The sequence below is a fragment of the Epinephelus fuscoguttatus genome, linkage group LG24, assembly GCF_011397635.1.
Source record: "Epinephelus fuscoguttatus linkage group LG24, E.fuscoguttatus.final_Chr_v1".
Classification (NCBI taxonomy): domain Eukaryota; kingdom Metazoa; phylum Chordata; class Actinopteri; order Perciformes; family Serranidae; genus Epinephelus; species Epinephelus fuscoguttatus.
In genome coordinates, this window is record NC_064775.1 from 16482102 (window position 1) to 16509653 (window position 27552).

Here is a 27552-nt window from a genome sequence, read left to right on the forward strand (position 1 = left end):
GTGGAAGTATAAAGCAGCAGACAATGGAAATACTTAAGTAAAGTCCGTCAAAATTGTGCAATACTTGAGCAAATGGAGTAAAAGTAGCAATACCACATTAAAATATTGCATTACAAAATAAAATTACAGCTGCACTGAAATATATATTCCCATATAGGTATAGGGCAGACTTATGCATGGTACTACATCATATTCTATAAGTTTAAATATTTGTAAAATCTTAATATGCAAAGGAAGTGCAAAGGAGTTGCTCAAGTAAACTACAAGTAGGCTAACATGAAACGTCATACGTAGCGTTGCCTCAAAATTGTCGCTAAATAATGTCACAAGCGCCATTTCCATAAAGTTTTCCCCTATTTTTGTAACAAGAGACGAATAAGAATAAAAGAATAGCTCGTGAACTTCTCACCAAGAGCTAAATATTGTAGAGAAGACGAAGTACATACTGTTATCTTCTAAAACTGTATGCTAATGTCAAATACGAAGCTAACAGCTGCTAGCATTCGGCTAACTTAGCTCACAGCCCAACGGGAAAACAGCTAAACTGGCACCGCCCAAATGTAACAAAATTCGCCTACCAATTCCTCTAAAGCCCACGACAGAAATTAGTGTTGGATTTTCAAATTTTAGACAGTCCTTTAACACTTTATGTGGGACGAATGTTTCAGTCAGAAAAAAAACATAACCAATATAACCCTTATACTACTGATAATTCATCAAAATCACTTTATCCTACACGTCTAATTTAAGATTTTGCCAAAAATAAACCCTTTGCTCTACCTAACCAGCATGTACGACAAGAGTGAAAAACCAAACCTTTTTGTCTTCAACTTTTAACTTTTAAATATCAACAGGTACGTTTTTAAAATTAAAAATATTTAAAAAAAAAAAAAAAAAAAACTACTTTGTGGGTGATGTATTTTCCCCAAACCACTCAGGAAGGCTCAAGGTAAAAAATAATTGTAGTTTTGTGGAGGGTCATAAAACAAAACAAAACAAAACAAAAAATGAAGTCACACCCCACCACCCCTCCTCTGATGAGTAAAGAACAGTTCCTAAACTGGCACAGTAAATAAAAATACAGAGTACAGTAGGAAAGCACATGATTACATCAGACTTTCCAGTTCATACAATGTAAATGCAGAAGGGCAAAAATATTATATAATAATATTATATAAATAAACTCAAAATGTGTTAGCATCCCCCAACACTTGCCTTCATGTAGACAATGTTTTTTTTTTTTTTTTTTTACAATAAAAGTGGTAAAGTAAATCTAAAACATGATTTATTTCCATCACAGATCCAACAACTGACACCACCATTCCAACATGTTCCAACTTCACTACACTGGATTAAAAAATAAATGGTGATGACAATATTTTCTGAGAATTCATACGCAACACAAGAGTGAGCCTGTTTTTATTTTCTTTATTTCTGTTGTCATCATCCTGTAGGAGCATTTGTCATCAGTACGTCTCAAACATCGGAAAGTGTGCACACATCTACATGGTCTTTTAAATACACTTACACAGGCAAAGAGGGGCCGGGGGAGGAGGGAGGCGCGGATATAGGAAGCACAGAAAAACACTGGAGGGGCAACTGACACCTGGGGGAGGAGGAAAAAGGGGGCAGAGGAATTTCACAATGGTGAGCAGAGAATATGCTAGAACAGTTTTGTTTTTTACTCTTTTTTTTTAAATGAATTCTAACAGCTGCAAGTTGAGGGTTACTCCCATTCTTCTTGTCTTCTTCGTTTCTGCTTTCATTTCCTGTAAAGTTACCGGTTCAACTGCACAAAATGGCCAGGTAGCTGCTCTTTTTATGGAATGTTTTCATATAAAGCTTCATACTTGCCACTTTTTAAACAAACATTGGGCCCATTGCCCCTTTCAAATACAATGTACAACCCAGTCTCTGTAAAAGGAGAAAGATCACACGAGCATGAGGGGCCGGTTTAGGGATCTGACCTTGAACACTAGAATGCATCCTGGCCATTTACACTCACACTGAAAAGTTTAAGTTCGCTCCAAATAGATCTAATTTATTTATCATTTATTTGCCATGCCAGCATAACAGCGTTGTTGTAGCCTAATAAAATCACAGAGCTAATGTAAAACCAAAAAAAAAGAGCAGCCCATTGGTTTGCAAAAAAGAAAACAAAAATCTATTGGAAAGCTAGCCTTTTAGCGCTTGACTCGACATAACTGCAGTGGTTATCCACATGGAAGTGCTAATAAGCCAGTGCAGCCACAGGGAACATACAAAACTGTAACAACTTCCACTACAGTGACATATATAAAAAGAAACAGGAGAACACAATTTTTTCCAACAATTCAGCACATATCAGGAAACCATAAGATAATAAAACCAACAAACGAAAATTCCTGTCATGTCACATTTTAGCAGACATGCTCATCAGCCATTCTTTTGCAGGTACAGTTGCGTGCCACTTTTCTGTAACTTAAGTCTCTCGCTGTTGTATCTTTAAGACTAGCGTCTAGTATCTAGTAGCTATTTCTTGCATTCAGTACCGTATAATTTCTGAATGAACATTATGCACCATACCGTTTATCTCCAAACACGTGGAATGTGATGCTTTTCACGCTAAAAAAAAAAAAATCACACTGTACAATCTTAAAACCGTCAATGCCTTCTTAGATGAACATCCATTCAAAACCTTAATGTACAGCCTATCTAAAACAAAACAGAAAAGTCCATGTTTGAGTGAACAAAAATGAGAAATAAAAAGTGACTGGGCATGTTCCTTTTAAAGGTGTGAATGAAGCATAATCTTAGAATTCAGTTTTTATAATCCCACAGAGAGGGCCAGAAGGGTTGTTGATGGACGAGACAGCCTATCAACTGTAACTGTAGAACCTTTGGGGTCACGTGTGTGGGGGTCGTGTTGCAGTGAAGGACCTCGGGAGAACACTGGATGCTTATGAGTGAAATTGATGGGAAGAGGAGTGATGGTGTGGATTTTTTGGAGGCTATCCGAAGGAGAGGCAGCCCGCTCATAAGCCCTGTTTGGCGAGGGCAGCGGTGACATCCTGGGCCAGCGTGGAGAGCTGGGGTGACTCCATCATATTGATGCTGCCGGAGGAGGACAGGCGAGGGGAAGTGCCTCCCGTCTCGATGCCAGGGGAGTGGGTGACAATGATTTCTGCGCCGTGATCCACTCGGGCTTTGGCCGTTTCCCGGAAGGTCAGCTTGTGGCTCTCAATCTGGAGGGTGCATAAAAAAAATTGAAAAGGTCAGAGGTGTTTTCTCGTCTTTATTTTTACAGAAACTGGCATTGACAGGAAGCTGTATCTGTGTGCTTCTTTTTACCATAACATTCCCGCCTCCAGGAACATGGCTGGTGTTGCCCAGGGAGCCGACTTTGGCGTGGGCCTTGTCTTTAAAGTCCAGCTTCACATTCTCAATGCGCACATGACCTCCCCCTGGGAACAGGACAGAAGGAGAAGAAAAGCATGAAACCCATGGGGCATCACCTGCCTGCAGGCTTCTCCTGAGCAACACTCGAGGCAAAGAATCTGAGTGTGCACACTGCAGTGCCAAAAAACAATAACTTTATCTATTTATTCTCTTGATGCACACAATATCATTTCGGGCTAGGGGACGAGGTTGAAATTACCATCATAAATTAAGAAGAATATTTCCCTTGCTGGCCAAATTCGAGCCGCTACAGCTGCGGACCAAGAGTCGCCAGAGCAGACTTTTTACTTTGTTTTTACGTATTTTATTCCATAAGGACCCTTAAACATAACAGGGAAATTGGCTCAATCTGCTGAGCATCCTTGGGCAAGTAAAATATTTAATAAAAAACTACTAGTTTCAATGTTTCTTTCAGAAAAGTATCCCTAAATACCTTGTCAGATGTCAGATGTGTGTAAATACTCAATTGTTTTTAAAGAGCAGTGGTGGAACAAGTATCCAGTTTTTTACTTGTGTAAAAATAGTAATACATAAGTGTAGAAATACTAAAGTCATGAATTAAAACTCTTACTAAAGTAAAAGTACAAAAGTATTAGCATCAAAACATACATAAAGTACTAAAAGTAAAGGTACTTATTATGCTGAATGGGCCATTTCTAAATCTTTCCAATCGATTCCAGACTTTAGACTTGATGACATCACACATTTGAGTACTCTAGGATTTTGCTTTGGGAGAGAGTTGTTCATGTTTCTATTTAACTTAGACATTTTATCCTCGTTCATGAATGCTTTGCTGACCCATCTAGTGGCCCTGGCACGGCACCGAGAAGAGGATCAAACTTGACTATCTAGAGAAGTAAAAGTCGTAACAAAGTTTCCGTCGGTGAACATGCGGAAGGATCATTTGCACAATACAGTAATCCATGTAAAAACAAGATGGCAGCCATCTCTGCTAAGTCAGTCACAAAAGACCCTGACACAAAAGTGGTCAAGCTCCAAAACTGATCACATTTTTGGGGTTGAAACTAATTTTTTTTTAATGATTAATAATGTTTGATATAGAATACAAATGTGACTAATTTTAGCAACAGTAACAAGCTGAGACACTTTTGATTAGGAAGTACTCATTTGAGGACGTTGGGACATTATTATCATTGACAATATTTTGGTTTTTTTAAACTCATTGGGTCCTGTTGATCCCCAACAACTAGGAGAAATTGAAAATGCATACCAAACATAAGTTCAGATCTAAAGAGGATATAATGTATGACTTTTGAAAATGTGCGTAGGTTCCTTCAAGTACTGTACTTGCTATTTTCCACCAACGAAGAATAGTGTCGAACAAGTATATGTAATCCTGATAAATTCCTTAAATCAAAGCTTAAAAAAACCCTGCCGTACCTGGTCTGTGGTGGATATTGGACATGGAGCCGCATTTGGAGGTGATGTGGCTCAAGTCGATCTTCTTGGTCTGGATTTGGACCTGTGGGCAGCAGCAGAAAGAACACATATAAACATATGTTCACAGAAAAAAGTATATTTAACTAATTGCTGGAGAGATGTACGATTCAGACATGAAATGCAGTGTGAGAAGAAGGCTAATATATGTCTTTCAGTATGATTACTGATACAGCAGTTGAGTGCAAATTAAGCCAATGACAAATCAGAGATGCTGATGCTGGCTCCCCGGAGAGAGGTTACCATGAAAGCGAGTGGCGACAGCACAGACATCAAACACAGGCACTACGTGACGCTACAGGGAGCAGGTGCTTCAATTAAACTTTATTGTCCATGGGTGATGTGAATTAGAGCGAGTACAAACACTGTTAAAAAGACAGAGAGACAACCCTGCATGCTGTAAAGAGGTGTTTACATTAAGATTTATATACGATGCAGAGACACTGTATGCTGTGTGCCGAGGGAAGACATTAAATATTATATTTTTAGTCCAAATACCAGTGGAACATTGAATTAAAATGAAAACACGCCACAACTATAATTCACAAACATGCCTAGATGTAAAGGTTGAATGTGTTTTTCTGCAGAGTCACTCACGTTCCCCCCGCCTGCTGCGTGCTGGATTTTGTCCAGGGAGCCACATTTAGCCTGAACGTGGCTAAAGTCCAGTTTAACACTTGGAATCATGACCTGGGGATGACAAGGTGGCTTTTCTTTATACAAACAGCAAACACTGACAGCACAGTGGATGGGTGGGGGGGCTTAAAAATACCTCTCCCTCCCGCTTTCCTGCCAAAAATAATCTCCTAAAAGTGTCCCAATTTTAAATCCACGACCTATCAATCTGTCAGCTCACTTCAGCGCTGGGGAATATGAATTTTATCTGATCTAAACCACAGAAAACAAGCTGAAGCTTTATATTGATGGAGGTTATTTTTTATGCAGGGATAAAGGCATTTATCAGCGAGCAGAAGCTGCACTTTTAGCGCTGTAATCCATCGAGTGTTGAACTTGCCCCCGTTTTGATTTGTTACAGCAGCCTGAAGCATATATGGAAGTTTAATTCCCGAGTGCAACATCCAGTATATGGAGGAAGAGACTAAACTATTCTAATTTGAACAGCCACTATGTTAATATTGAAATTCAAACACTACAGATTTCATAGCATTGAAATATTTTACTTTGAAAAACCCTGTATTTGTATTTATTTGTTCTGAATTCACCTCTTAAAAATCAAAATGTGAAATTTTTTGAATTGCAATTTCTTTTTCTTTTTTTTTTAATGTAAGATAAAATTGATTTTAAGAATCAAATTTGGACCTGGATCTATTTTTTGCAATTCTGAAAAAATACTGATTTGCAATTTCTAAATTTAGTTTTCTTTTTCAATTTTTATAAATTCATATCCAAAAATTAAAGTTTCAGAATTAAAAGCAGAGATCAATAGATTTTTTTAAAAATTACATTTCAAGATTCTGATCAAATTGAATTTAAAAATCAAATTCGTGCAACCTGATCTATTTTTTGCAATTCTGAAACTTGAATTTTTTTATATCTGAATTTGTGAATGAAAATTTCATTTTTTAAATTCAAATAGGTGAATTCAGAACAAATAAATTCAGATACATGGTTTTCAACATAAAATATTTCAATGCTGTGAATTCAGTGATGTTTAAATTTCAATATAAAGTATTCAGTAGAAATTAAAATCTCTTATTTGCTTCCATACCACAATACTACACTATCGTTTGGGAATTTGGGCACCTTACATCTTGGTTGACAAAGAAGAAACATGGATGTTTTGCACTTTGGATATAAACCCTTCTCTAGCTCAAGACAGACAGATGGGCATGAACACATAAAAGTAGCACAAGAGAGTGCCACAACAGCCCCAGCCGAAAAGAGAAAGAAAGAAAAAAGGAAAAAGGGAAAGAAAAGAGAAAGGCGTACATACATTGCCTCCTTTGGGCGAGTGCTTCAGATTATCCTTGGAGCCGCACTTTGACTGAACATGACTGAAGTCCAGCTTCTCGTGTAAAATTTGAACCTAAAACAAAATCGAATTTAAAAAAAAGAAAAAAAGAAAAAAAGAAAACACTATATGTGCCTTATTGAGATAAGTCAAGTGTGCCATGGGTGATCATTGTGTGTTTACCTGCATTTACATTTACAATGCTTTTATTTTTAGTTCTACAAATATTTTCTCAGAGCTGCTCTCAAGGCAGAAATAATGTCATTGGTCAATTTAACCAGTATGGAAGCAAATCATAAGTAGACATAAGTATATTAATTTCAACAGCCACTGAATACTTAATTGTATCTAAATATATGTTTTGAATTCAACTCTTTGAAATTCAAATATGAAACTTCTTGATTTGCAACGTCACTTTTGTCAATGTGCACAAATTCAGGTTTTCCAGTTTTGGAAAATAGATTCCAGTTGCTCAGATTTGATTGGTCGAATTCAGATAAAGATTTTAATTTTAATTTAAAGTGGTGAAATCAGCAAATATCAAAAAATAAATTCAGACACGTAAAATATTTCAGTGCTCTTTAAAATTCAGCATAAAATTAATATTCAGTGCTTGTTAAAATTAGCATAATTATGTTTTTATTTGTTATGTCTTGTATTTGCTTAGGTACCAGAGCTGAAAAACACTTTTTCTGGCTGAACACATTTCAGACTGATGCTATATTAAAATTGCAAATGGTAACAGAGGTGATAATCAATATCACGAAGCCTAAACTTACAAATTGAAAACAAACAAGTAATGAGGCAAGCAATTAACTCAACATACAGATAAATAAAATCTATATACTGATGCTCATTTGTGGTTTAATACAACCAATGACATTATTTCTTACTATGTGCCATCCTGTGTTGTTCTGTAAAATAAAAATAATGTTTGAAAAACCCTACTCCATTGTTCAAAGGGCCGACAGTGAACACAGGGGGAGGGAGCAAAGAAGGGAAGAAGAGATTCAGGGGAAAACGCACAGGAGCCCTGACAGCAAGCCTCCGTCTGCGGTCGACACTGACCTGACCTGGATTCTCTTGACAGCTCTTCCCTCTTACACACACACACACACACACACACACACACACACACACACACACACACACATTTCAGGGTGCACACACTGCTCTTACTGTTATTTTTTTTTTTGGATTTCTTGCAGCTCCTACGCTACCTTCTACAGCTGTTGCAGTACAGACAGCTGCAAGGTCAAGCAATGACAATGCACCTGCACAGACAATCCAGTCGAACTAAGAATATGGATATTTTAAAAGCCATTATACTAGAGCTGAAACGATTAATGAAATATGAAGTATTCCGATGATAAATTATCTATTATTTTTTAAGCAAACATTACAAACTTCACTAGTCCAGCTTCTGGAATGTTGATACTTGCTATTTTTCTTTATCCTCTGTAATAATAATGTAAATATTTATAGGTTTTGGTGTGTTATTCCAACAAAACAAGCAAAGTAAGCAGTCCTTTTTCACTCCTTTCTGCCATTTCATGGACAAATTATTAATATATAGCAAATATTCAACAGATTATTCAATACTGAAAATATCATTAAAATCCTTTGTGGCAGCTCTATATTATACATTATGCAACAGCTCTACTTAATTATTTAAATTTCTGTCAAGGTAGCAGAGAAAAATCACCCAAAATTACAGTGGTGGAACATCAAATGCCACCAAACCACTTTTATTTTCCACTACTTTTTGTGCATACTCAGTGTTTTTATTTTGAAAAAGGTCATTAGTGTCAAAATAAAATAACATTATATGACTATAAATAGATCATACATTTTAGTTTAACATATAAAATTTCTTTCTTTTTCTACTTTTTTAAAAAAAGATGGCAACCATCAACTCTTTGGTGTGATATTATCGAGCACTCTCAGTGTGATATCACACACTGTGCTCCACAAAGGCTCCTGTGTTGCTTCTCCAAGCCGTGCGTCACCCAGCTTCATTAAAAATTTCTGCCCCTATGTCACATTTCTCTCCAAAGAGGAAAGAAGAACTCACCTCCTCCTCCTCCTCCTCCTCCATCATACATCACTGGGGTTAATGAACAGTCTCACCTCTGCAATACTGCGGGGACATTAAGACTGTCTGTTGCCTTGGTTATGTGATTAAGAACTTGCAGCCCATTAGTCGACAGCACATCTGTTACACCACGCACACGAAGATGGGAGTGTCTAAAAAAGTTTCTCGACCAGCTTGTCCACCTCTATGTGCATTTCAGAACCAGAAATCTGTCTCTTTTTCTATCGAGCCCCTGTTTGTGAAGAGGAAACAGTGATGTGAGGTGATATCTTTTCATTCTGTGTCCCTGATGCAACTTCTCAATAAATAATTCCGTCTGCTTGCAATTATTAATACAGAGAGCCGGAGGGAAACTCCAGCACAGTGATGACGAAAACAGATCCCCGGGGCAAATGATGCTGCAGATTGACTGGTCCTTGGAGGCAGCGACAGGAATATTCTTAAGAGGATAGCTATTTTAAATCTGCTCCGGAGACTAACATGCGATTCCTAGTACAGCCCAAGCTGGTCCGTGTCTTATTCAATAGGGAGAAATTTGACAGAGGTAAGGAGAAGGGAAGCAAAGGGAAAGTGAGGGGAAGAGGCCGGAGGCAGCTGATGACGGAGAGGACAGGAGACAGGGAGAGGACGGTCAGAGGAAGTGACGGCGGGGGTTTGGAGGCAGTGAGTGATAGTGAAGATGTGAAGAGAGATATTTGAGCATTTTACTACATCTCTACACCTCAGAGAGAGACAGACAGACAGAGAAGAAGAAGGCTGTTACAAATGTTCTCAAATCAAATATCCAGCAACAACAACTTATTTTTAAAGACGGATAAAGATCCCCTTTGCATCTGTCTTTTTATCATTATTATGTATTATTTTTTTCTTTTAACAGCACATTTATTTACATCTTGTATGTATGAGTAGCATGCTACAATTCATGCTACAATAAGGTGAAAACATTAAATCTTGAAATAATATATACAGTAATAAACTGTTTCATCAAATAGAAATATTTTAAAAAATATAATAAAATTAATGGTCTTGCTTGATTTGCACTAAATACTGAGAGATTACAATAAAAAAAAATTCTATTTTAAGTCTTTTCAGACAAATTAAATGTTTTTTATTTAAAGGTGTACAATATAACTTTGTCCTTTACTGCCCCCAAGTGGCAGAAATAGGTAAATGCATGCTTTTGAAAGTTTCAAGGACTTCATTACCCAGAAAGGCATATCTTTCCCTCTGCTTTCTGAGTTCTGTAAAGATTTACAGTCAGAGTGACAAAAACATTCTTTTACTTTTAAAATCATCAATCAAGTACAGATTTAACTCAGCTGGACCTTGACTTCTTGCAACTATTACCTCTCCTCCAGCAACATGGGATGGGTTCAGTTCTAGTTAGCGCACCTTATTTTAAACCGTTTGGAGCATTTTAACCAAAAATAAACTGGTTCAGAACTGAAAAGTTGGTTCCCAGCTGGAACCAAAAGATAGCAGGTTTTCCTCGACCTGAAGAGTGAACCGTAATGTGAAGATCGATTGGAATCACATGAATTATTTTAACCTAGCCCTAAATCATAGTTGGTCTGTGCTTGTTTTATGGATAAATACAAATATCTGTAACTAACAACAGTCCACAGATAACCAATGCAATCTGCCATCTTGTTACTGCTGTTTACTTCTGTTGTGTGTTGTGCAACACCCTCCATTGATGACACATCCTTGATTACAATGGTTCTGCCCAAAATTGGTGGAAACATGGGCTGGTTCGCTAGAAACCACCAAAGTTCCAACAATCCTGAACAGAACCGGTTCAAGCACCAGAGTTAGTTTAATGGTAAAGCTGTATATGTGATTTCTTTTCCTGTTAATATCCCTTAAACACATGAGAACCTGACGTGATGTTGAGATCCTTAGTGTGATTCTAAACCCAGAAAACATCATGCCTGTCAGGTTTCAGCCCAGCCTGTTACCTGTCCGCCTTTCGGCTGGTGCTTGAGGTTGGAGGTGGACCCAATCTTGGACTTTACATTCTTCAGGTCAGGCAGGGGCTGGTTGAGAACCTTCAGCTGCCGCTGGGCGGAGGATGGCGACTTGGGCGGGGTTCGGATCACCGCCACCTTCTTCTCCTGGAGGACGCTGAAGGACTTGGGCGTGTGGCTGCCGGGGGTGCGAGAGCCAGGGGTGCGGCAGGAGTAGCTTGGGGGTGTGCCGGGCGTGACGGCGGAGGAGCCAGGGGTGGAGGCGCCGCTACGGACTGATCGAGAACGTGCAGACTCTGTGCCTTGAGAGAAGAAGAGAAATCACGGGATTACAATGATGAAGAGAGGAAAAAGGGAGGGACAGAGTTGTGAAATGAAAGAAACCCTTCCTGGAGACAAAAACACACAAGACAGATGGACAAAGAGAAAAACAGAGAGAAAACATTAGAGCAATAGATGGATTGGAGTGTATGATCCTTCATCTGCTTCTGATGATGATAAGGAAACAGCATTGCCCCACTGGAGTCAAATTTGCTCAGTTTCCACAAAACAAACAACCCAGGTCAAACAAGACTGTTTGACAAGGAAGCTGTGAAAGCCCACAGAGGCAACTGAATTCATTTAACGCCGGAGGCTTGTTGCTGGGCAATAGGATTTTAGTCGACAACATCCTGAACAGGAACAGGAACCTGCTGTTATGGATCCCACCTGTTCCTCTGATAAAGTCACTGCAGGTATAACAAAGCCAAATTCAACACATTAAAAAAAAAAAAAAATACTCAAATGGAAATTACATTGAATTGAGACAAAACTACACTCAAAGAAATTATTTGGACTATTTGTCAAGTTTTTGTATTTCAGTTGCATATAAAACTCCCATCCAGTTGAGTTCTAACATTAGTGCCGTTTATGTTTACATTGCCTGCTCAAGGTAGGAATATCGTGCTATTACCTCGCCATGCTGTATATGAGGTACAAGTGCAAAATAGGGGGGACAGAGTGGTCTCGCCTTAAGTCTTCCACAGGTGGTAGTAATAGCATCAAAACAGTGCCTGTGTAAAAGGGACATCCGGCAGAACAAAGCCCTGGGCAGGACTGGTGTGGTGTTTTGACGTCATGTTATGTGTGTGACCTGCTGTAGGAGATTTAAAAAGTAGCTGTTTGCAGTAAGTGATTTACTTTAAGAAGAACAGCGACCGTAAATGTCTGCAAATTGGGAAAACAATATCATTCATTAGTTCCTGACCCTCTGAGCAAAGGACGAGATATAAAAGGGATGGTAAATGATTGTTATTGTCATGTTATGCCATTGTTGTTGGTTAGGAAGTGCTGCTGACGGGTATGTTTTATGTCACACTAGAGGCAGATGCTGTTGTGTTACATGTCACGCCTCTTTTAGTTATGCAATGCCGTAAAGCTGTCTATAATCACGCACTGGAGAAGCAATCCCGTGTAAAAATGCAAAAGCAGCACAAAGAAGGGACTTCGTAGTGGCCTCATGGCATTAGAAAAAAAGGCTATAGTCTTTTCTTCTCAGATTTATATGATTTATTTACATAAATGGAACTTAAATTGGTTTATGTCAGAATTACTTGGCTCAAATGGACAGAATTTTTGTATACAATCTAAGATGAAATAATAACCTGAAATAACCTGAAAAAATAGACCAAATAACTTCCTTGTGTGTAAATAAACAAAATTTCAATTTTACCTTCTTTCTGATTGGAAGATGAAGGTTTTTTTTTTTAAATCTGTAAATAGATCTTCAGGCAAATGCTGCACATCAGGCATGCTTGTTACAACCCTGTTACCATATTAAGAGGGGAGCAAAATGTAATGAGTAATGAGTAATGTGTGACCAAGATGAATGAATGAATGCTTTGTCAATTGATGGTCGCTTCTATACAGAATCTTAGTCCATTACTTGGGTGTTAAAGAAACAACAACTTAATACTAAGAATCAGATGTCATATGTGGATGAGGAGGGTGTGACGGGTCTAACAGGAGCTACTAGGTGGTCTACCTGCCATACCAGGGGCTCTTCCAGACCTGCTGTCCGCTCTGGACTGGATCGCTTCGAGGAGGGGGAGGCAAAAGGACAAGGAGGACAAAGGGGAGGAGTGAACAAGGAGGTCAGGGAAATAGGAGGAAGAAAAGAGCAGGGAAGGAAGTGTAGGGTGGTAGGAGTTAGAATTTAATAAAGTAATTAAAAAGAAAGTGATTGAAGAGTATAGGTGCAAGAGATTAAAGAAGCAATCTGCTGCTGAAGAGAGGAGTTAATATGGGAAGCAAACAAGCTGGAAGGTTCTGTATTTGTGTGTGTGTGTATTCTTACAGGTTGGCCTGGAGGGGGTGCTGTCTTCTTGTTCAGCAGCAGGGATGTGGCGTGTCAGAGATTTGGCTGGCCTGGGCAGAGACGACCTCTTCTCTGGGCTGCGGTATGCTCTCTCCTGAATGAACACACACACACACACACACACACACTGGATAATCAATACTCGGCCTCAATCACATGAAGCGTGCACAGACACTGACTACCTATCGATCCCTGTTTTCCTTTCATTTTACCTTCTCTGCCCATTCGTGTGGCAGAGAGAACTGGCGGGAACATGCAGAGGAGGAGCGAGCCTCATTGAGCTCCGCCTGCACCAGGGGGCTCCGTTTAAGGCTACAAGCAGAGCCGGGCCGGGGGGGCGGGTGATCAGATGCCCGACGCTGAACTGCCATCTTTAACAGAACGGCCCTCGTGGGGCTCTGGACCGAAGCGGCGATGAGAGGCAGGAGAGCATGCAGGATGTGAGGGTGATGTGAGGCAGAGGTGACAAACAAATAGAAAGATGAAGAAGTGAGATGGGATGGAGCAGAGGTGAAGGGACAGACACACTACATGCAAGTGTATGATATCTCAACAACTGTCACCTTACTGTGCAAAATATTTAATTTTTAAGTGAGTAAAAAGCTTGAATGGATGGAGATATTTACACGAAGGACATGAAACATAATGAAACTTCCAGAAAGACATGAGTGAGAAATATAAAAATGTTTTGTGAGAATGTACAGAGGTGAGAGATGGAGTTGAAGACATTTCTCAGAGCCCCTGTACTGCACATTATAAGTGTTGTCTGCCTTCTCTCATACTATTCCTATACTCACAGATTTTCTCTGTCGAGGCTGGCACAAGGACAGGGGCAGGCATGCAAGACAAAATGAACAAGCACACAGAGAGAAATAAAGAAAAACACATGCAGGAATGAAAAGAAGCAGGCGAAGAAAAGATCCAGTTTGTCATGCAGACAACAACTGACATGATGCAATACACAGGGTTATGTAAAATACTGAGAGACAAATGTGACGCACATTTGAAGCAACAGAGTATTGTTTGTGTGTGATTTGAAAGAAAATAAATACAGAACCACTGGAATAACCTCATCCTATGAAACTGAATAAATGTATTTGAACAAAAAAGACATAACTGCCATCACCATGCGGCTTTTATTTCCTACTCTTTATTTTAACGCATCATTTCCATTCAGATTTGTCTTGTGGCTGTATCCTCTGTAAACCAGTCAAGTTACAGTTTACATCCATGTCTGAGAAAACATAGGTGCTTTACGCACATCTTCAACTCGGCAACACAGAGGATCTATACAAACAGCACAGTTTCAAGGTGGACAAGATTTGTGTCACCATTCTGTATCTGTCCAAATGTCTCCCCTTCTCTTCCTGAGATATGACACTGACTAATGGAAAGAAAAGTGTTATTGCATTACATTACGATGTCACAGTGAAGCTGACCTTTGACCTTTTGGATATAAATATTATCTCTTAATAATCTTATCCTATTAGACATTTGTATGAAATTATGTCATAATGAGCGTATGAATTCCTGAGTTATGGCCAAAAACATGTTTCATGAGGTCACAGTTATCTTGACCTTTGACCACCAAATTCTAATTAGTTCATTCATGAGTCCAAGTGGACAATTTTGCCAAATCTGTGGAAAGTCCCTTCAAGCATTCTTGAGCTATCTCGTTCACGAAATGAGACGGACACAAGGTCACAGTGACCTTGACTTTTTACTACCAAATTCTAATCAGTACATCCTTGAGTCCAAGTAGATGTTAGTGCCAAATTTGAAGTAATTCCCTCAAGGTGCTCTTGAGATACTGTGTTAATGAGAATGCAACAGATGAGGTTACAGTGACCTTGACCTTTGACCACCAAATTCTAATCAGTTCATCCTTGACTCAAAGTGGATGTTTGTGCCAAATTTGAAGAAATTCTCTTAAGGTGTTCCTGACACACACATCTTCAACTGGGCAACGCAGAAGATCTATACAATCAGCACAATTTCAAGGCACCCAAGATAAGTATCACCAGTTCAGTGTCTGACTAAATATCTCCTCTTCTGTTCCTGAGTAATGACGTTGAATAATGGCCTGAAAGTGTTTTTGCAGAACATTATGATGTCAGAGTCATAAGTTGACATTTGCAAGAATGCCACAGACGTGGTCACAGTGACCTTTGGCCTTTGACCACCAAATCTTAATCAGTTACATTCTCATGCCCAAGTGGATGTTTGTATCAAATATAAGAGTATTCCCTCAAGGCCTTCCTGAGATATTACGTTCACGAGAACTAGATGGACACAAGGTCACAGTGATCTTGACCTTTGATCACTTATCAGTTCATTATTGAGTTCAAGTGGACATTTGTGCCATATTTGAAGAAACTCCCCTCAGATGTTCTGAGCTATTGCATTCATGAGAATTGGACATATGGATGGACGGACAACCTGAAAACTTGATGCCTCCGGCCACAGCGATAACAACAACATAAAAACAGGACCAATAATGCATGGCAATATTTAAGTGGGGAGGCTGGCCTGTCAGGTGTGTCAGAGGATAAATTTATTAATGCACATTCATATTACCCATCAGTAATGAGTGAGATGCATTTTCAAAAAAATTAAACAAAAATCCATGCTAATGATGATGTTGCAAGTGCGTAGACACGTGATTGCATGTGCCATTACTGATAGTACTTACAGTGGTCCTCTCCCTGGAATGATGGGCCACACTGAGAGGCTGGTGGCTTTCCATACCTGTAAAGAAAACATCACACTATAATAACCAAAATTAAACCAGCAAGGCAGAGACATTTGCGAGTGTGAATTTTAACATACATAAACATCCATAAAAGTAGTGAATAGACAGTCCAGACATAAACATCAGAGAGCCATTAGTGAGAGCAAATTGAGATCAGCGAAACACCGTCTGCACATTCAGCATCACATCACAACATTTCAGTCACCTTACATTCATACACCTTTCCACACCAGCTGACCAAACACACAACCTTCGACGTGCAGCCATTTCCAGTAAACATATACAAGTTAGCAAGAGAGTGAAACCAGAGTAGCTATGATCATTCATTAAATACCAATCACAATTTGCTGAGGCATCAGTGAGCAGAAATAAACATGGATATGAGGCTAAGCATGGGTAAATACTCAATTTTTGACAAAATGAAAACAACCCAAAAAAAAAAAAAAAAAAAAAAAAGCCACAGCACATGATGTTTGCCAGCTACATTGCACCTGCTTGATTTCTCAAAGAGCCATCAATAGAGAGAGAGCAAAGTCTTCAAAATACCTGTTCTAGTATGTTTGTAGCAACAATTCAAAACCTAAATTGTTCCAGTGTTGACAAATAGGGTCAAATTAAAAACTCAGCATTTGTCAGGTTTTGGAACTTAGCTAGCAATATTTATTTCTGTTATTGTTATTGTATCTGAAGCCAGGAAAAAAATAATACCAGGAAAGTTGCAGAGTGTACATAAGAATTTGGTTGCACTCTCTCTATCCACGGCAATGATTCCCGGTGAAGAGTGTTCACCTGTGGCCTTGCGTCTAGCAGAGCCGTGAAGCAGAGCGGGCCTAGGATGTCTGGCTGCCACTTTGGCTACACTCTTTCGAGATGGAGAACGACTTTGGAGGGCTGACACCTTATTCTGGTCAGCCCTCCTCACAGCTACTAGCAAAGAGGAGAGATAGGATTATACCAACATGCAAACCTTAGTTAAATGTACTACAGAGACGCAAATCTGACCTTAACATTAAGTTACAGTTTGAATTTGCTAAAATACAAAACGGTTAAATACAAATGTACATAACAGTTTGCTTTACGCTAAAACACACTTCTTGAAATCAAAATTGGAACCTTTTTTCTTCTTCATCTCCTCTCTTGGTGGATGGTGGCTGGGCACTTTGCGGGACACTTTACTCTCAGTGGAGCCAGGGTGGCCCCTTCCTCTGCCAGGGGCCCGTTTAGCGGGTCTGTCCACCACAGGTGTACTGGTAGGACTCTGGACCTGAGGAAGGGCTTCGATTTTCTCAGTCATGATACTTTTGTCATCATCTGCAGTGGAGAGGGATTAAAAGAGGACTAATTCTCCACATTTCTAGCTAGCTGGGAGCTAGCTTAGCACAAAAGACACATAAAGATTTACTATCAACAAGCTTCAAGTTAGCTTTTGGTATTAAAAAGTGTGCTACATATACATTAGCATTTATTTTACAAGTGATTAGTTATTAATTTTACAAGCTCTGGGTACCTTGTGAATCCATCCAGCCACTGTCTGTATCTAGGATAGAGGCGTCCATGGTGGTTTCATCATTAGCTGCCTGACCGGTCTGGCAGAGCACCTCAGAGGTCTCTTCCACCTCCTGACCAATCTCGATGTCCTTCTCTTCCACCTCCTCTTCACCCATCCTCTCTTCCCCCTCATCCTCCAAAGTTTTCTTCTCTTTTTGTTTGCCTACCCTATCCAAACCAGATTCCTCCACCTGTTCCTCCCCTTTTGAGTCTCTCTTTACCACTTTGCCCTCCTCTTTCATCTCTTCATCCCTACTCATTTGCCTATCTTCTTCTACTTTATCCTCTTCCATCCCCTCATTCGTACTACCTTCATCCGGTTGCTGTGGTAGATCATGATCAGAGCATGGAGACAAATGCGAACTGTCTGTTGCAGGCTCCCCGTCATCGCTGTTTTGTGCGCTGTGACTCCATTCTTCTGCTCCAGACTTGGAATCTTCGTCCACACTGTGATCGCCTACCGTCAGCCTCACTTTGATTAGACTCTCCTCTGCTTGATCAGTCTTGGGGAGCACAGGCACTTCAGCTTCCTCCATAACCTCCTGAGGCTCTTCGGCAATCTCAATATCATCCTCTTCATCTGCTTCTTCGTCTACTTGTGCTTGAGGTATAATGATGATCGGGGAAGATATTTGTGGCTTTGGTGCGACTTTATCCAGAGTCACCTCCTGTAACTGTAACTGGACTTTGGCATCTTTCACATCTGAGGGCTTTTCGGTGCTTAAAGCCTCAACAGCTTTTGAGGTCTCTTGCTTTTCTAGTGTTTCTGATCTTGTAGGTGGCTCACTTTGAATCTTAGTTTCATCTGTTTCTGTGCTCTCTCCTAATGACGGCGATGATGCGGAAGGTATGTTTGTGTTTGCTATTTCTGGTTCTTCCCTCCTTTCTTCTGATTCCTCCTGCTTAGATTTTTGCGTTCCTTCATCCACCTCTGTTTTATTTTCAGTCCTTTCAGGCTCTTGATCGTTCTCTGCTTCAACCTCCGACAAGACATCTTTTCCTGCCTTCTCTCCAGTGACTTTGGTTTCTGAGGGTGTATCATTTGGGGACTTGGGGGTGGTGGGGGTTGGGGGTACCTTGCTTCCAGTTTCCACAGGACTAAAAGTAAAGGAACTGTCTGGTGGGATGGGAGACGCCTCTCTTGAGGGGTCTTTTTCAACCTCTACCTCGGGGATGGCTTGGATCTTTAAGTCACCAGGGAGACCTGTCTCCAAACGAAACTCACTCAGTCTATCTTTTGAAGAAGTCATCGGAATTCTTAGGCGATCAGGTTTTATTCCACTCGTCACAGCTTTTTCAAGAATCAAGGAACTCTTGACTGGTGAATCTTTCTTTTCAAACACTGGTTTTTGAGATATCTCCGGGATGATTCCCTTATGATCTTGTTGCATACCTTTTTGATCACCTTCACCTTCCGAGGCCCCAAGCTCTTCTTCAGCTTCACTCTCCATAGAAGGGAAACGCTGGTGCGGAGAGTCCCCAGGACTGGGTACATCAGCAGGAGAAGGCATGGGCCCTGAGTACTCATTGAAGACACAGTAGCCCAGTTCCTCCAGTTGGCTTTCCCCTCCCACTACTCTTGAGGTTTGATCTTCTAAGGCAAGCTTGGCCAAAGAACTCCCCACCAGAGCTGACACATTGGTGGGCACAGATTTTCGCCTCATGTGATCAACCTCCCTCCTCTCTAATGAAGGCCGAGGTAGGTCTCCAGCCAGGTCCAACATTTCAGAGATGCTACCTGAATGTTCAAAACGTTTGTGCTTGTCAGTAGGAAAAGGTGTGTCTGCCTTGATGGGGGTATCTTCAGGTGATTCGGTGGTAGTTGGGGTAATGGAGACAGCTGGAGGAAAGTGGTGTTGGTTCTCTACAGCTGGTGTTAAAGGGTAACCCTCAGGTTCATCAAAGCTTCCACTAATTGGACACAATGTCCTTGACTCCTCTCCCTTCACGGTCTGTCCTGCCAAAGATCCAACAGTAATGTTAAGGGAGAGGCTTCTTTGGTCTAGTGACATCTTCCCAGGAGATATTTTATCTTTTCTCTCCTGTTGTTCCTCGAGCTTCTGCACAAGGCCTTTTGATTCCTCACTTAACTTTTTCTCTGCTGCTGTGCTGAGTTCATAATAGCTCTGGGTTTGTGAGGACTCCTCTTCAGGGCTTTTAGAGGATGTCTCAAAGTAGGTTTTTGCTCCTGACTCTTGGTCTACAAAAATATCTGTTGTGGCTTTCAACTCTGTGCCAGGTTCTGGACTTGACTTGACTGCTTCTTGCCTTTGGTCCACTTTCTGAATGTCAGTTACTGGCGTCTCATGCAATCTAATGTCACTGCCACTCTCTTGGCCTTCCTTATTCATCCCCTCATTCGTGTCTTGTTTTTCCTTGCTTTCATTTATAGGGTCTCCTGATTTCCTCTGTAAGGTAACCTCTTGTTTGTCTTCATCCTCAAGACTTGACAACTCCTCTGTCCTTTGAGGCTTTTCTGCTTCTTTTTCTTTGGACTCCAAAAGCAGGTGTCTCTCGGCAATCTCTTCTGCTGCCTCCTCTCTGTCTTGGTTACTCTGCTCAATTGAAGATGTGTCGGAGGGCTTTTTCTCTTTCACAGAATGAGAAGGAGGTTCAATCGAGGCGAGTTCTGCACCTTCAGGTTTTGCTCTTTCAACTGCCAACTGCTTCTCGGGTAGTGATGCCACTTGAGGTTCATCTTCTTTCACAGCAGACTCACAAGATGCCTCACTGATACATTCTTCTGGCTGGGCTGTGAGTTTGAAGGATACTGTACAACTCTGTGCCAGGTCATATAAGCTAAAAGCTTTGCTCGAAGCATCCACAAAAGCTAGCCAATACAGTCAAGCCCAGGCCTTCTGCACATAGATACAGTAGCTGTCCATAAAGCAAAACAGCACAGTGTATTTTGCAGCAGGCCACAACAGCACAGAGGGGGGTCACAGCACCTGAGATAGCGTGCAGAACTGGAATGAAGGAATGAGTTGCATGATGTTAGATGACAAGAAATAAATGTACACAAATATATTGAATTCCTATTGCATACAGAAAGATTGACAAAAATGGTCAACCTGATGATAAAGAAAGATTTTTAACTGTAAATGGTTTTATTACAGTTTCTACTGCAAGTAAAATAATACTGTGGATGTGAATGAATATTTATTTTGCGAGGATAAAAATGTTTAAGCAAATTTATTTGGGGTATGTTCTTGATTCTATTTACATTATAGATAAGAATGATGATACATGTCCAATGAGGGTGGATTGTAATGCCCAAAGTGTGTCCTTAGTAACAATAGGAAAACAGAATTATCCTTTGCCTTTGGATGAAATGAAAACAATGAAACTCAAAGCAAGTGATATACAACAGGCTTCAAATACATTCAGGACTGATTCATGAAGAACCCATACAGGTGGGTGTACTCAGAAACACCTTCTTGCACACAATATTCCAGCAAAACCCACATAAAAATATACAGACAACTAATTCTAGCAACACTTGACAGTATAGACAGTGATACTTGCATTTGCAATGTAGCTGGCAATACACAAGTGCAGAAATGATCAACTACAATATGGTTGATCAGGTGTTCTTATGTCGCTCCAATGAAAAGCAAATGGTTATGTTTTGCATGAAAAAGCACAAAATCAAAAATGCTATGTCACATCATTTTGCACATGGCAACTTCAGGTAGTGAAGCAGAAGCTTAAGGATTTTAGAGCAACAAAGCTGCAGGAAGGTTGGCAGCAAAGCCTGAGTCGCATCGCAATTTGTAAATCAAGTGCGGAAAATCTTGAGTTCCCATTACCAGAGCACAAGAGGATCATGCAAAATAGGTAAGCGATAGACATTCACTCCGACACGCTTTCCTAGAGGAAGGATGTACAGTTGCTCACACATATAGTACACTCACACAAACTGTAGGCACCCGCACAAATACCCCATAAAATCCACACACACCTTTTTGTGTCGGGCTGTGTTCACCTTGGTGACCTCCTCCATTGAGGACCTCAGGTGTCTGGGCTTGCTGGCAGCCCAAAGCCTGGGGCTCTGTTAAATAATCTGTCTGCTCTAAGAGCAAGTCTCCAGGCTGCTCATATGCCACTTCCTCCTGGTAACTGTGGGGCTCCTCTGGAGCCTCCTCCTCCTCCTCATCCTGCTGTTGACTGACAACCTCTATTATATCTTCTTTGAGCAGGGAAGGGGGACACATAGATGAGACATGGAGGACAACAAAACTGGGGTTACATGGGTTACTTTCAGCTCTGATGGAGATGCATGGGATGCAATTAACATACCTTCTAGCCTAGTCTTGGTTGAGAATCAGATAAATATTTAACATTTAATTTTGAGTTTGCACATTTGGCTTAGAAATAAGCATCTTACTTCATGTAAATAGCATATGTTAACCCAAATATTAATGTAAAATTAGACCTTTTCAAGAATGTAACAATTTTAAAGAAAAATACTAAAAAGCTAAAAGATATATACTCTAAGAATTTACTCTCTTTATTAATGAATCATTGGCATTAGCCATAAACCATGCAGCGGGACTCTGTAATTCTACAATCTGGTGATTGCATGCCACATGCAAGAAGGAAATGATTAGAAAACAGACTCTGCTGTTCTCTGTGAGTAAAGAGCTGAAAGCCAATCTGTGATTTACTCGAGAAAATCAAAAGACACAATGAGCAAAGGCACAACAGAGGAGATGTTTTGAGGGGAAAGCAGACGAGTGAAATGAAGGGCTCCAGTGGCAGGTTATGTACTAAAACCTAAGGGGAGGAAGGATTCTTGTGTAGTCTAGCCCCAGTATCGAGGACCAATAACATACTGGTATGTGTTAGAAAACTAATATCGAACTACTATTGGAAGAATGAACAAGTGTGAACAGGACAGGACAGTGTGGCTCATGCTGAAGACTCCTTAAAGGTGACAATCAGCTGACATGCAATAGCTTGACAGTAAACACTAAAGGGACCAGAACAAAGAGGAGTTTTTCTAATCATACCAGTGGCTGCCATGTTTTGAAAACTTGAGAACCCTGTGTTTGTTGTCTTCTTCCAGAGATTTTTTTTAACCACTCTCACAACCATCCACACTCTCACCCTGAATGGTCTGAGTGGTTTTAAGTGTGCGTGGGTGTACCTTGTGCCACGGGCCCAATCTGCTCAGCGGATGGAGAGGGGGGAGGGGAGGGAGGCAAATTGGCTGAGTCATCCACTGCGAAGGGAGAGAGAAAGAAAGAGAGAGAGAGAGAGAGAGAGAGAGAGGGAGAGAGAGAAAGAGAGAGAGAGAGAGAGACACAGAGACAGACAGACAGACAGAGAGAAAGAGAGAGAGACAACACCGGGAAGACAAGACATGGATGGGAGGAAGGAAATGAAAAACTAATAACTCTGCTGACCTTATCTCCGTAGGTGGCCTCCCTTTGAGTTTGGAATGATGCTTGCTGTGTTTGATGGATCTCATGCTACTCTAGGATTTGATTAGTGGCTTGTTGGGACTTTCACTCAATGTCAAGTGTCAAATAAATGCAGACAGAGCACCAACTTACCTTAGATGGTGTAAAATGTCAAAAAAACAAACACAGAGTCACATTATAATAGCTTAATCAGATTTTTACCATAAAAAACACCAAAGGCACTGAATGGAAGCAAATAATTGACACAAGTTACATTTAACAGCAACTGAATACTTAATATTGAAATCTAAACTCTACTGAACTTTTACCATTGAAATACTAAAACCATTTCTCTGAATTTATTTGTTCTCAAATCACTTCATCTTCCGTAACCACTTATCCTGTTGGGTGATGCAAGGGGGTGGGGGTGGGGGGTGGGGGGTCTGGAGCATATCCCAGGTGACATTGGGCGAGAAGCTGGGTACACCCTGGACAGGTCGCCAGACTATCACGGGGCTGACACATAGAGACAGACAACCATTCACACTCACATTCACACCTACGGCCAATTTAGAGTCACCAATTAACCTGTATGTCTTGAGATGACCCAGCTGAGTCTGTGATTGATCAAGAGGTGGTTTGAGAACATATAAATTCAGATACATGGTTTTCCAAAGAAAAATACCTGGTGTTCAGTGGTTGCTAAAATTAAAATACTTGTGTCTCTTATTTGCCTTATTTGCATCATTTACACCCAATTCACCAAAAGAATAAAGTGGTTCCCCCAAATGTACACATGCACATAGTCATTCCTCTTTATTCCTCTCTTTCATACTTCTATCTCTGCCCTTTAAGTTGAACTGATCACTTCACAGACATATCAGTCAAAATATGAGCATTTCGCTGTAAATCTGATATCCACCACCCCGTGATTTTCCAGTTCTAAGAGTTCTAATATGATGAATTCGATGCTTCATTTTATTTGTAAGATTTAGTAACTTTGAGCCAACCACATTATCATAACTTAGAACTTGGAGGGCTTTTATCTGATATTTTTTTCCCAAAGTGCAAAGTGTAAAATCTGTAAAACAAGCAAGTTTGTGAAAGACAACCATCTTCTATGTGCTTCACTTTGAAATAAAACAGCGTTATACCTGCTCAAAGCTTGCAGTATTTTAAAGCAGGAGTCATTGAGCTTTCTGGTCTGCATTTGGAAAGGTCCAGATCCCCTCTATGCAAGTGTCTTAAGGGACCACGACAATGTCCTTCAACCTTTGGAAACACTGCTACAGCAGACTGTTCCTGTTCAGTGCTCTTTCCAATGTGAAACACGTGCCTTTTGGGAACTGACTGCCCTTGCCTGGCACTGTGGAACCAATCACATTCCCCAGACCCATCTGGCAGTATGTGTTGGCAGTCCAATCAATGCCATCGACCCAGTGCTGCATGCACATGCTTACACACACACACACACACACACACACACACACACACACAGAAGTCACAGTGTCCGTGCTCCTACCTGTCGTTCCAGGATGTGCAGCTGCCCCACCGTGGTATCCATTCTCCCTGTAGGCAGAGCTGTAGGCGGAGTAGCCATTCTCGCCATTTTCCTGGCCATTTGTGGACCAGTGCTCGTCTGGCTGCCGACCGTCTGCCATGCCTGCCTGCTGGGACGCCGGGGAGGGGACAGGTCACCTGCTGGAGCAAGAGAAGGGAAATATGATTAGGTTTGTTCATGCAGAAGAAAGGGGGAGATGTAGGCATGATAGGAAATAGAGAGCTGATACAAGATGCACACTGCACGGTGAAGCTCACAAATCAGCCACCAGAGGGAGTGAGGCGCAACATTGTTCCTCTACCGGCTCAGCAAACTGGTCTTTGTCTCAGCATCCACGTGTTGAGACAGGAAGGAAAGACCGACGAAATAGCTGTGCCGGAGCTATTCTATTTAATTTTTCTTTTTCCCTTTTATAGTGCATGTGACTACCAAAAGCATCCAAAAAGTGGCTTTAAAATGTTTGTTATTTTGAGCTTAACAGGTGGAGCATAACACCTGCCTGTGCTTTAGATTTGATTCATACTAAACAGACACACTCACTGCAAGTATTCCCTAAATAGCAGACGTTTATGGCTTAAGAGGTGAGCTTCGATCCAAAACTCAACAATGAATAAAATAGAATTTATATAAATCCAAATGTGATACAATAAAGACAAGGTGCACTGCAGCAGGCGGCTTGTGGATTGGTGAAGAAAAAAAACAAACAAAAAAAAAAAACAACGTACATGAACACACCCTTCATATCCCCTCACCACAGATAAGGATGTTGTTACCATGGCAACCAGAACAGGTCTTATGGGGGTCCAGCAGATGGGTTTGACAGGCTTGCCCCATTCAGACAAAAAAAAAGTGCCGCGCACGCACACACACACACACACACACACACACACACACACACACACACACACACACACTTCAAACAAGAGCAGCACATGACACACTGCAGCATTTATTAACTCCCACTGCCTCCTTCACGACAGTACAACAAGCTCTTTACCTCCCATTACAATGACAAAAGGTTTGTCCCAATCCAGTATGCACTACCAAAGTATCTAAATTCTAATCAGGCATCAGGCAGTCTTTTTCCCTTCAGAGGAAAACACATAATGTTGCTTTTTAAACAAGATTAGCGGGGGGCCCTCCCTTGCCTGGCAGCCTGGCTAAATTGCATCATTATCATCAGCTGCAGCTAATTTCATCATAACAAATAATCGCTGACAGTCCCTTCTTCCTCCATCTCGTTTCTCATGTCCCTTTTCTTTTGTCCTCTTCTCTCATCTTTTCCATTCTGCTCCCATATTTGTCTACATTTTCATCCTGATTCTCTCTCAGTCATCCTCTCCTAACAAATCTCATCTCCCGTTTTCCGTTTACTGCGATCAGTTTGCAAACACATTCGTCAAAAACGTTAGCAACTATTTCATATCCACTAGCCAACCGCTAATCCAAATCCGGGTCATGGGGGCAGCGGCTGAGCAAAGAGATATGAGATATGAGATGTGTTATCCCTCCAGTATGTTCTGGGTCTACCCCGGGGCCTCCTACCAGTTGGACGTGCCCGGAACACCTCTAATGGGAGGTACCCAGGAGGCATCCTCATCAGATGCCCGAACCACCACAACTGACCCCTTTCAACGCGAAGGAGCAGCGGCTCTACTTTGAGCTCCCTCTAGATGTCCAAGCTCCTTAGCCAATCTCTAAGGCTGAGCCCAACCATCCCTCGGAGGAAACTCATTTTGGCCACTTCTATCCACGATCTCATTCTTTCGGTCTCTACCCAGAGCTCATGACCATAGGTCAGGGATGGGACATAGATGGACCAGTAAACTGAAAGCTTTGCCCTCTGGCTCAGCTCCCTCTTCACCATCACAGTCCGGCACAGCGCCCGCATCACTGCAGATGCTGCACCAAACCGCTGATCCATCTCAAGCTCCATTCTACTCTCACTTGAGAACATGACTCCAAGATACTTCAGATCTCTCGCTTGAGGTAGTAACTCTCCCCCAACCTGGAGGGGGCAATCCACCTGTTTCTGACAGAGATCCATGGCCTCAGATTTGGAGGTGCTGACTCTCATCACATCTGCTTCACACTCAGCTGCACACTCCCCCAGTGCACACTGGAGGTCATGGTGTGATGAAACCAGTAGAACCACATCATGTGCAAAAAGCAGAGACGCAATACTGAATCTCAAAAAAGTATTTTTCTCATACATTTCTTTCCCCACAAAAATAGATTGAGTTCTGTTCGGGTTCCTGCACCTAATTTTGAACCGTTCAGGGCATTTCGACCAAAAATGAGATGGCTCAGAACCTGAAAAGTTGGTTCCCATCTGGAACCAAAAAACAGTGTGAACCATGACGACATCAGTGGGCATTATATTCTTCAGCTTAGAAAGTGAAGCTGGAGAAGGCAACAGTGGAAAAGTCAAGTGAGAGATCTTCAGGGAATAAGAGAGCATGCAGGGGTCTCATTAAGAGTTGGTCCGTGCTTGTTTTTTGGATAAAACACAAATATCTATAAGAGATCAAAAGTTTGCCGGTAGTAAAAGTGATCCACCATTTTCCCATTTTGTTAACTTCCATTGTGCATTGTGCAATGCCCTTTGTTGATGATGCAACCTTGGTTATCAATGCGCCAGGTGGGCAATAACAACTGGACTGAATAGGTGCCACCTTGGAGTCTGGTATCCAGATCTAATCATACATCTACATCTGTGGACCTTGAATTCATGTCTAAGGAGAAATCTGGACCCCATGGCTGGACCAGTTGAGAACCACTGATCTAAAGTACAGACATGAGAGCTTCTTATGGCAAAAAACTCTCTGCAAGAAAGCCTTTCTCTAATTCCCTACTACTCATTTTTCTATTGAAGATCTAATTGAGGTTTCCACCCTGCTAAGACAAAGAATTCAGAGACCAACATTATCTTTGATTTTTTTGGTGAGATATGAGATGACAAATCCTTGGCGGCTTCAGTCCTGAAATATGTATAAGCCT

General features: G+C 41.0%; 1 protein-coding gene across 8 annotated transcripts in view; it reads right to left on the reverse strand.

Annotated features, from left to right (window-relative positions):
• Positions 1–1612: 1612 nt before the first annotated feature.
• LOC125884725 (microtubule-associated protein 2-like) overlaps positions 1613–27552 on the reverse strand; it is a 78450-nt gene continuing 52510 nt past the window's right edge. The window contains exons 4-18 of one of the 8 annotated variants that reach the window (XM_049569856.1): positions 24514–24689; positions 22736–22810; positions 21548–21775; positions 17546–20338; positions 17152–17349; positions 16828–16965; positions 15979–16034; positions 13266–13380; positions 12954–13004; positions 10922–11232; positions 6851–6943; positions 5494–5586; positions 4840–4921; positions 3331–3443; positions 1613–3224 (exon numbers count right to left, since the gene is read on the reverse strand). In XM_049569856.1, coding sequence (XP_049425813.1) covers positions 3015–3224; positions 3331–3443; positions 4840–4921; positions 5494–5586; positions 6851–6943; positions 10922–11232; positions 12954–13004; positions 13266–13380; positions 15979–16034; positions 16828–16965; positions 17152–17349; positions 17546–20338; positions 21548–21775; positions 22736–22810; positions 24514–24652 — 4695 coding nt within the window. In that variant the 5' untranslated portion in view covers positions 24653–24689 and the 3' untranslated portion in view covers positions 1613–3014. Of the gene's footprint in view, positions 3225–3330; positions 3444–4839; positions 4922–5493; positions 5587–6850; positions 6944–10921; positions 11233–12953; positions 13005–13265; positions 13381–15978; positions 16035–16827; positions 16966–17151; positions 17350–17545; positions 20339–21547; positions 21776–22735; positions 22811–24513; positions 24693–27552 lie in introns of all 8 variants that reach the window. The other 7 variants (XM_049569858.1, XM_049569857.1, XM_049569855.1 and 4 more) reach the window with 7 other exon arrangements.